The sequence below is a fragment of the Branchiostoma floridae genome, chromosome 13 (assembly GCF_000003815.2).
Source record: "Branchiostoma floridae strain S238N-H82 chromosome 13, Bfl_VNyyK, whole genome shotgun sequence".
Classification (NCBI taxonomy): domain Eukaryota; kingdom Metazoa; phylum Chordata; class Leptocardii; order Amphioxiformes; family Branchiostomatidae; genus Branchiostoma; species Branchiostoma floridae.
In genome coordinates, this window is record NC_049991.1 from 20,363,468 (window position 1) to 20,374,780 (window position 11,313).

The following is an 11,313-nucleotide window of genomic DNA, read 5'->3' on the forward strand; positions in this document are numbered from 1 at the left end:
TCGCACTAGCAGAACGTACAGAAACTGCACTGCTTCCCCTGGCAGAACGTACAGAAACTGCACATTGCCCCTGGCAGAAAATACAAAAACTGCACAGTGCCCACTGGCAGAAAATACAGAAACTGCACAGTGCCCCCTGGCAGAACGTACAGAAACTGCAGTGCCCCCTGACAGAACATACAGAGACTGCACTGCTCCCTCTGGAAGCATGGTGTACCATGCTGGAAGAACGTACAGAAACTGCACTGCTCCCCCTGGCAGAACATACAGAAACTGCACAGCTTCTCCTGGAAGAATATACAGAAACTTCACTACTCCCTCTGACAATAAATGCAGAGACTGCGGTTTAGGGCGGTAAAGTCTCCTACCTCCATGGCACGTAATGACTGAACGGTGGGAGCAATTACCACCGTGCCAGGCAGAGCATTCCACTCTAGAACGCATGCATGTGAGATGCATGTTGCAAAAACTCGTGAAAACCCAGACCTTACCCCCGGCGACTTAAGCTATTTGCGTACTGTTTGTGCAGGGCCTGTGTTTTGGACACAACAGTGGTTCCCAAAAGAGCACGTGCCCCCAAACACCATGTTTATATGCTGTGCCGGATCCTACCTCTGCACGAAGGATGTTCCTGATTGGGTATAAACAACGAACAAACCTGGACACAGCAGGACACTGCTGAATATAGATAGAGTGTTTTTGTTTTTCCTTGCCAGCCCAGGGTTGTTCACTGTTTCCCAAGCAAAAATAACCTCCAAGGACAGGTAAGATCCGGCTTAGCTGAGTTGACCAGGTGGACGATACCGGTCGACTGTGTCCTGTTCTACTACATGAAAACCTAACATTCCCTACCCAAAGTTCTGTACCAGACCTGTTCGCGGACTGAGGAAAGTCTGGAATACATCAGAGGACTACCAGACCATTTGGGGACTAAAAAAGGAAAAATAATATTCTTTGGTAGAAAAATCTATATCCATGTGGCCCGCTATATTTCCCCAATTTTGGCCAATTTCTGCTATTTTTTAGTCGTCCAAGAGCCTAGCTATATAGACTGCCCTGGAACAGTAGTCAACCTATATCCGCGGGGTAATCTTTATCCGTTGCTTAAAAAACGGGCATTTAGGGATATAAAGTCCACGGTCGGTAGTTTTAAACTGCAGTATTTTTGATATTGCAACCTGAAACCACTGTCCGTCTGATTGATATCCCATATGTCCTGTTTTTGTTTTTTTAACAACGGAGATAGGTGACCCCCTCGGATAGAGGCGAAGTAGAGTTACGTATCTTCACTCAGTCTATTCGGGCATAAAGCCTCTGTAGACCCATCGAGCAGGCCAGCCGGATTTGTCGGGCTGGAGGGGCTGAGGGCCCGGGTAGGCTCGCGAGGGATCATGGCAGAGCTAGAGCTAACAGTTTCTAGTACAGTAGAAGCCGCTTAGTTGCACGGCCTGTTTGCCAGTGAATTTCGTGCAATTATCCGGCTGGTGCAATAATGCGAACTTATCTAGCTGGACCGCACCGGTTTGGGATTTGGGGATTCCGTGCAGTTAACAGAAGTGTGCGTTAATCCGTTGTGCAATTAACTGGCTTCTACTGTATACCTGGCCAAGAATCTAACTCTCCTCTTGTAGAGTTAGAGTTACTGTATTCTTCTGCTACTCTACTCTGTGTTACTGTTGTTAGGTTTGGATTAAATACGCTTTACGGAGAAACTACCTATTTGGCTCTACGTTTAAGCTGAGCGGTCCGGGTGCGAATTACGCGGTCTCGAATATTAAGCTATCTTCGCTCTTTGGTAAAAGAATACAGGTCCCCATTATTTGTAAGCTGCAGTATTACCATCCCCGGGCGTTTCCGTCCTAAAACTGACTGTGAACAAGTAGACTTGGTGCCTTACCTGAAACAATGTCGTCTTGGCCGAAAGAATTACACTGACGCAATGTCGTCTGCGGTGCAATAGCCTGGTACGGTCTGTACACAATGGTTTAAGCATAGAGCTAAGCCGGAGGTAACATAGTATTCATCCGCGACCCCAGTGGCCAATAGTAGTTCGGGCACAAAATAGTCCGTCGCACTTCTTGAATTAAAGAGCCATTGAAACTTTTTCTGTGCGCGATAGCGAGTTGGAAGCTGTGGTGAATAGTAAAGGAATACGCCAGTTTTGTGTGAGTCCTTTTTCGGGGATGCTCCTTGAAACACTTAGTCGAGTGTGTCAAATTTCTACTACATGTATTAGTATTTTCTAGATGCAAGAATCCCGAGAAGTCTGGCAGAAACTAAATATGTTGCACAGAAACAGTACGTTTCTGCAGTTCACCTGTGTATCGGAAGAGGTCACCCGTGCTATGCAGCAAGCCGCCCCATTGCAATATACTCGTATTTGGTTTAATATGCACGATTTAAGCCCCTTAGCTACCTCATGATGGGACGAATATATGTTATCTATGAAAAATCAAATAACGACAACAGATTCAAGCAAGCAAGAACAGCAAACGGCTAATGATCGGAAGAAAGGCAAGGGTCTGCTTCCTCTAGAACTTGAAAGTGCTATATAAGGTAATTCTTTGAAAATGGCAGATGTAACAAAATGATTAAAACAAAACAGCTTTATATATACTAGTAGTCAGAATACATGGGAAATTGAAACACTTAATAAGATTGTGTTCTAACTAACGGCTCTCACACGGCGCAATCAACAACAATGATGATATCGATAGATTTATCAATCAATAGATGGATCGATTGGTTTATTGATCAATCACCACTAGATATAGACCGTGAGGCTGGACATGGCCCAGGGTAAGCCTTCGTGCAGAGGAGGAAGCGCGTTACCTTCCGCGAAAGAAAGTAGTCCGTTCCATGACTCCGGGCGCTCAACACCCTTGTTAAAGAAAGCTTGCAGCTGGAGTATTTAACCCCGTATCGTCTTATTTTCAACTCATTTACAATACTTCAGCTTCGTCTTTTACTCTGAAAGTTTCTTGTCATTTCACTGAAAGGTCTCACATTGTGGTGCATTCAGCTGTCAAAGATATTACAGTCGGATTAATTTTTATCCAGTGTGGCGGGAAAACTGCGTCCTTAGCAACGGCGTTACTATGGACTGCGGAGTGATACGTACGTAAGAAAATAAAAACGGTTCGATTCACTACGCGGCTTGGCGGCGTTTATCAACGTTACTCAAGACAGTAGCTGACGCGCTAGTCGGGAGTCGGGCACGCTATTGGATGCGGCGTGGATATACGTTGTGTGTATGGAAGACCTTACGTGGGCGTTAGGAGGAGTAAAACGTGCGCAGTACAGCAGTTATTTCAGACCTCATACTGTGATGTCGAGACATCGCTAGTCCTTCTTGATTGGACCTGCAGCCGCAATTCGGCCGTCCTATCAGCAGCAGCGAGCAATTTGTGTGTGGAGGACTTAACACAGAGGAGTGTGGTGGGGGCAAAGACTCGACAACTGGCATTTTTTGTCTTGAGCCTGATAATTGAGCCTGATAATTGTGATTTCATCACGTTGTTCATATCATAGTCGGTTGAAACAGTCAGTAATCCTTCGTGCTATCGGCAACAGCTTACACCTTTGTGTGTGGAGGACTTTAACGTGCGCGTGTGGTCTCGGGAGCAAAGACTCGATAACAGGTATTTTGTCAAGCCTTATGATTATGAAAACTATGATTTCATCGCGTTGTTGATTGTCGGCTCAACTAGTTACGAATCCATCGACATCGCTCTACCTAAAGTTGCGAGCACCTTTGTACGTGGAGGACTTAACGTGCGTGTGTTGTGGGAGGAAAGACTCGATAACTGTCATTTTCTCGGGCCTTATGATTATGAAAACTATAATTTCATCGCGTTGTTGATTGTCGGCTCAACGAGTCAGTATCGCTCTACCGAAAGCAGCGAGCACCTTTGTACGTGGAGGACTTTGACGTGCGCGATTGTGGGAGCAAAGACTAGATACTTGGTATTTTGTCAAGCCTTATGATTATGAGAACCGTAATGTCATCACGTTGTTGATTGGCGGCTCAACTAGACAACTAGTCGTGAATCCATCGCTCTACCGACAGCACCTGGACTTTGTGTGTGGAGGACCTAACGTGCTCGTGTTGACTCGATAACTGGTATTTTTGTCAAGCTCTACCTACAACAGCGAGTACCTTGTGTGTGGAAAACTTTGTTGTGGGGGCAAAGACTCGATAACTGTCATTTTCTCAACCTGAACAGTTATGAAAACCATAATTTCATCGCGTTGCTGACCGTTGGTTGAGCTAGTCGTGAATCCTTCGTGCTTCGGACATCAGTAGATCCTTCATCTGCTTGGGACTTCACATGACCGTGTTGTTGGAACATACAGTGTCACATTTAGCCGCGTTATTCACTTACGAAATCTTTCGTTCCAAGATATTGATACGTCCTCCATTGCACCAGTACTGGGGCTGTTGCGTCACAGGGTGCAGTGGACACGTTAAGCCGGGAGGACTTACGGACACGCCAAACGTAAGTACATGTTTTGCTGAAGCCATCTATCTACTATTCTACAAAATCACTGGCTTTAGTACTGTAGTTAATCACTGTACCGATGCCGGTGTACGTACAAGGCCACTGTGAGAGATATGCCGTACAGTGCAAGGAGTTATTGTTATTTCGTAAACCGTCCGTCAATTACTTGTAAAACCTCTAAATTCAGTGTAGTCAAATCCTTTCTAGCAGCCAGTCTAGGTATAGAGCTAGTATCTAACGGGTTGCATAAAAGAATAGTATAAATTAACCAAATCAAAGCTGGCCAAATACTAGTAGTACATTTCCTTAGGTCGCAAACTGTCCTTCTTGGTGGGCTAACACCTCTGACAAGTTATCTGTCTATTTCGCCTACTATTTTTCTAGCGACCTGTGGAGTGCGATAGATGCTAGTTTAGAGCCAACATGGGACATGGGGTAGGATACAGCGCGCTATTTCGTAAGCCATATATTACTGGAGAGTGTGGTAGATGCTAGTTAAGAGCCGACATGAGAGAAAGGGCAGGGTACAGCACGCTGTTTCGTAAGCCGTGTCTTACTTATTTAGTCAGCCGTACCGTGCTTCAAAGCTTCTTATGTGAGCCGTCAGTACGCTCGTGTTACATAAGGTATGCTGTATGAGCGATCTGCTCGTGAATGGATCCGGAGTACATGCGATGGCGCTAGGTAAGAAAAAGCCCGAGTGAGGGTGATTGTGCAAGTCTTTTGTCGCTTACAAAAAAGCTTGTATTCTTTGGAGTGCGCCTCAGTAGTAAATCGTTAGTCGTAAATCGTTGGCAGGGTGATTGGCCCAGACCCTAGAGGTAGAAGGTTCGAATCCCCAGAAATACTCCAATGTTGTACCTCAAGGAAAGACACGACTTTCTTTACCTCATTCAGGGGAAAATGGGTACCTAACCTCGGTTGAGGCCGTCCCTCGGAGGTCCCGTGTTTGGGGAGAGCCACACCTCGAGCACGTAAAAGAACCGGCCGCACTTATCGAAAAGAGTATGGGGGACCTTCCCGGTCTGAGTGGATAAAATTGATCTGTCCGTATATGCATCTTGTTCTCGGCGTTTTGCCTGGTATGCAATACCAATAAACAAACAAACAAACAAACAAACAAACCTATTTTTATGATGCGTACCTTAGTCCTCAATTGTCTAATGGTGGATGGTATTGTGCCTGTGCAAATAACGCTTGCTTGATTATTAGAAATAAACTATGACAAACATTGATTCAAAATGGAAACGAAGATATTCTTTCATGCACAACAACACGCAGTTATGGTTCCCAGATCAATAATCAATGATGAATTTGATTGATTGATTGACTGACTGACTGACTGATCGATCGATCGATCGATCGATCGATTGATTGATTGATTGATTGATAGTTACTACGGTAACCTAAGCTCTACTGAAAGACTCTGCCCCCGCCTTCCCATTTGCCATTGTCATTGCACCAACCCGCACGTTGGCGAGGAAATGTTCCATTAGGGGAAATGGAATCTGTGATACCCCGGCAAATTGGAACTGTCGATTTTGATAACCGAATCAGGGTAAGAACACGGAGCGTACAGGGCTGATTCTGACGAGAAAGGACGACTAATACAGACCTGTCATATCCTCGCACTCGGACTAATACAGAACCCATTAGAGAATATGATACGGAGGAACTGACTATGATTTATTGTCTCTCAGTCGCAGCCTTCACTGCGATGAAATTTATGTTTTCAAGGCCGTCGGTTAAGTTGCCGAGTTCGTCACGAGAATGACTCGCAATGTTAGTACAATGCTATACTTTCTTCCAACACAAAGGTATACACGAATCAAATTTTAACGACCACTGTTGCCTTCTTCAGGATCAATACTGATGACCAGTCACTTCAGAACGTAAACTCGCGAGAGTTACATACACGTGATCTTATTAACGCGTGATCTTGCGGATACGTGACGTCAGCAATTGGTCAAACGTGCCAGGAAGTTTATAACGCTCACCGGTTGGGATGTCTGTTACCAGTATGACTCTTAAAACAGTTATAAACGGATATTCACAGAAATCACAAGTTACAGTAATACAGAAAAAGTGGGGACAATTTGTCTTATTCTGCTCCCAAAAGGAAGTCAAACCCTACCTGTCTTAACACAACCCACAGTTAGCTGGTTCACAAACCATACCCCTCTGCTAACATACTCCTTTGGCATGTTATATAGACATATTTGTCCGATTTCTACTATTTCTCCAGCTACTTGTGGAGCCTGGTAGAGGCTAAGAACTCCATGCGGACCCCATGCGGACTTGACTAAGACGCACGTGTGAACCCTTCCCCTAAAGGTGCACTCTCATTGCACTTGTGTCAAGCTTGCGTCACTGTGGGGTTCGTTCACTGTGTCACTGTTTTGTTATTTTCTCCGATTTTTTTTTGTAATTTAGATATCGCGTAATACGTAAAAGTATGACTTAGAAGACGACAAAACACAAAAAGAGTAAGAAAATTCGTTCTTTATCTCTGGATTCGTCGAGTATCGAATGAACCCCGCAGTGATGCAAGCGTGCCCCAAGTGCAGTGAGAGTGCACCTCTAGTCCGTAAAACCCCCCATTCTCCGAATCACCCGGGAATGTTGCGATTTTGACGAAGTACGTTCGGGTGAGAGGTGAAAACGCGAGTCATGTTTAAGGAGGGGCCCGGGGCACTTTATGCTGTGTTGAAGGAGCTGCAAGGCATTCAGGGCGTTTTGGAGTGACCTTGATAAATTTGAGGGTCGCCTCTCCAAGAAATTGCAATCGTGGCAAGCGGTGCGCACACTTATTGCTTTCTTAAGGGCCTTTCTGATTCAAACGGAGGGTCTCTTGTCAGTGTTTCAAAACTTTTCTTTCTTTCTTTAAGTATTGATTTGTATCAAACATGGTTTGGCGTTTCATCGGTCTCCCCGAAGGACACACTTGAGAACTGAAGAATGTATTCTTCTGGCTTTCCTATATACCTAAACGATTTACCGAAACACTTAAACAGTGACAGTTACACGTCAACATTTGCGTAAGTCAAACGTTTGTTCTGGCGATTTTAGTTTAATTTTCATCCAAATCTACACGATAACTGGGTTGTTCTACAGGCAGCTTGTTCTGAAACTGCAGAGGCGTTTTTGATCTTTCAAAGAGGTTAACATAAGAAAAAGGTACATTGTAAATTACACAATTGAAATAGATAGAGATCGTTATATCCCTATATGTGAAATCACTTCTTAGACAACATAAAACAAGAAATTTACAAAAGCTCTGAATATCTCATAATGGTTTGAGGTCTCAGAATTATTGTTTAAGTGTCGATCTTTTTATCTACTAGTTCACCATATAAACAAGACTCGTGAATGTTTGTGTCACAGTACTGCCTTCTGAAGAAAGATGTTTATTTACCCTAGTCCGAAGTGGAACGAGCTGAAGAAAGACTGATTGCAGCTGCAGAGTGTCCAGACCACTGCAGCAGCAGGACACAGTAGACTACTAATGCTACTGTCCTGAACAGTTTTAGATTGTACCCCACAGTGAAGCAATGTCTACCTCAAATCACACTTGAACATTGCCCAAACGCTCCCCGTTCATAAATGAACGAAGAGTATCACCCTCCAGAGAACTGACATTTTATCCTCACAGAAATCCTGCATAACTCAAAGGTTCACGGAAAACACATCAGGTATCCCACATTTTCATGGAGATAATAAAGGAAGAGTATCAGCCTCCCGAGAACTGACATTTTATCATCCTAGCATTTCTGCATAACCGTCATGTTTTTCAGAAAACACACCAGCTCTCACACAGTGACTGGGTAAAACCCCTGCGGGCTACAAGTGAATATTGAGAACCCCCATGCGTGACCTCCGTGCGTAGCGTATGTTTAGGGTCATGACACCGACAACGTAATTGTGCTGCAGGGCACGACTCGCATGCAGATAGCAGGGGACTGTTTCAAACGTCAGATGTTAACTAACAACGTAATTGTGCCGCAGGGCACACCAAGCACACAGATAGCAGGGGACTGTTTCAAACGTCAGATGTTATCTGCATTATCACTTTCATCGAAAAGGTCATGTCTTTGGTAGCGCTTCTAGCGGGGGTAAATGTTTGGGAACACAAGAACCTATGCCCAAAACAGCAGTACTCAAGCAATTGGATATGATTTTCGTCAGACGTTTTCAGATATTGCAAGACTTCATTGGCAACAAAATTGTCCCACGGGCGACAGAAGTGCTCGTTTAAAGGGCTACACCCTGCTTTCTAATTTCAGCACTAACTGTGATTTCAATCTAGTGTCTATGACGCCTGTAGAGCTTGTGGGACTAATACGCTAAACTACTTCTTGTAAGGTTCGAATTGTTGGAAGTTGGAACACCCCCAGCTTTCTAATGAAATTGCGAAACTAACTTGGCTTTCAATCTAGTCATTCTAGTGTCTATGACGCCTGTAGAGCGTGTGGGACTTCTTCACTTAACTACCGTCTGGCATATCCTTCGGTCTGGTCTATCTTTAATTTGTGATAATTGTAGACAACCTTAGATGAAACATACGAAAATGATTTTATAAGGTTAGTAGATTATAGGATAATGGGATTTTCTTTGCACAACCAAATATTGCCATGTGAAAGAAAACTTTAATATCCTAAGATAGAAAAACTAGAAGAAAACGTTTCAGACTCGAAGAAACTATGGGGAACAATTGGGGAAATTTTACCCAATAAGAAAAGTATCGTGTCAAAGACACTGACCTTTGCAGGCGAACATCTTACTGGATTGACTGATATTGTAAAGGGCTTTAATAAGTTCTTCGGTATGGCAGGGCGTAAGCTAGCTGAATGCTTTGGGTCGCATAACCCTACCCCATTATGCCCAGCACAGTATAAGAACTTGGATTGCACCTTTACTTTTACTCCACTTACTGACCAAGCTGTGCATACCCAGCTAAAGAACCTACCTATAAGAAAAGCTGCCGGGTTGGATAACATTCACCCCAGACTTCTTAAAGCCGCAGCCCCGATTGTAGCACAGCCACTTACTCACATATTGAACCTGTCCCTCAGCACTGGTATTATACCATCTGAGTGGAAATTAGCAAGAGTGACGCCCATACATAAAGGTGGAGATCAGTCCGATCCAAATAACTTTAGACCCATTTCTGTCCTGCCTATTGTGATGAAAATATTTGAGAAGGAGGTCCACAAACAATTACTGGCTTACTTACATTCTCATGACATACTTTGTACCAACCAGTCAGGCTTCAGACCAAGCCATTCAACAACCACCACCTTACTCGATGTTACTGACTACATATTGCATAATATCAACAGTGGTAAACTAGTCGGTACTGTATTTATTGATTTGAAAAAGGCGTTTGACACTGTTGATCACAGCCTACTTTTGACTAAACTGAATTGGATTGGCCTTCGGAGTACTGAGCTGGATTGGTTCACAAACTATCTTGCAGATCGCCAACAGCGAGTCTCACTGAATGGTTGCACATCTGATTCCATTCCTATTACTATTGGGGTACCTCAAGGGTCAATTTTAGGTCCCCTTCTTTTCAACCTGTTTATTAATGACCTACCCAAAGCTATAACACGCAGTAAAGTAACCTTATATGCGGATGATACAGCTATATTCTTTTCAAGTAATGACCCCAGATGTATAGAAAGCACATTAAACATGGAACTTAAACAAATTACTTCCTGGTTTAAGTCGAATCGACTTACTCTTAACATCAAGAAGACAAAGTGGATGCTTATGGGCTCCACTAGGAAAACAAATTCTACTCCTGATTTGGAGATCAAGATTAATGGTGATACCTTGGAAAGGGTTAGCTCTTATAAATATCTGGGTGTCATACTTGATTCTAGCTTAAGTTTCAATGATCACTTGGATGAAGTGTGCAGTAAAATGTCACAGCGCCTAGGACTATTAAGACGCCTACGGCCTTATCTCTGCACTGGTGTAGCAAATTTGTTGTATAAAACCCTTGCTCTACCACTCCTTGAATATTGTAACGTGGTATGGGACAACTGCAGTGCAGCCAACAAGCAGCGTCTCCAAGTCCTCCAGAACCGGGGCGCACGAATCATCCTCCGACGTGAGCCGAGGTCGAATGTTGGGGAGCTGCATCAGGCACTGGGTTGGAGTCTGCTGCAGGAGCGAAGAAATCGGCAGATCTGCATTATGGTGTACAAATGCCTTCATGGCCTAGCACCCAACTACCTACTCAACACATTTCGTTTCAATAACCAAATCCACAGTCATAACACCAGACAAGCACAACTCCTACATAAACCTAACTACACTTCAAGAGCAGGTCAACGCACATTTGCATACAGGGCAGCTGAAATATATAATACACTTAAACCTGAGACAAAACAAGCAACTACTCTTAAAGCCTTTAAACAGTCTCTGATATCATAACACTGACATCTGACCTCTGATCCCAATGACTTTACAATTACCTTATGATTTTTGTGATGTTGAGTTGTTATTGTGTATGAGTTGTTATTAGTAAGTTGCGTATATGATTTACTGATCCGAATTGGATTATTCTTTCTTATGTTCAGTCCGATTGATCAGGACAAATGGCACTGACATCTGACCTCTGACCGCAATGACCGTCCAATGACCCTATGAGTTTGTGATCTTGAGTTGTTTTTGTTATTAAGTATGAGTTGTTATTCTTTTGAGTTTTCCTAAGTTGCTTGTATTATTTACAAACCCTAATTGGATTATTGCTTTGTTATGTTCAATCCTATGTTTGCTATTTATCTTTTGTACTTTGAGTTAT

At 43.6% G+C, this 11,313-nt stretch overlaps 1 protein-coding gene across 1 annotated transcript in view; it reads left to right on the top strand.

Moving 5' to 3' along the window:
• The first annotated feature begins 5,009 nt into the window (after nt 1-5,009).
• LOC118428635 (UPF0764 protein C16orf89-like) overlaps nt 5,010-11,313 on the top strand; it is a 45,886-nt gene continuing 39,582 nt past the window's right edge. Inside the window, exon 1 of the mRNA XM_035838742.1 lies at nt 5,010-5,043. Coding sequence (XP_035694635.1) covers nt 5,010-5,043 — 34 coding nt within the window. The remainder of the gene's footprint in view (nt 5,044-11,313) is intronic.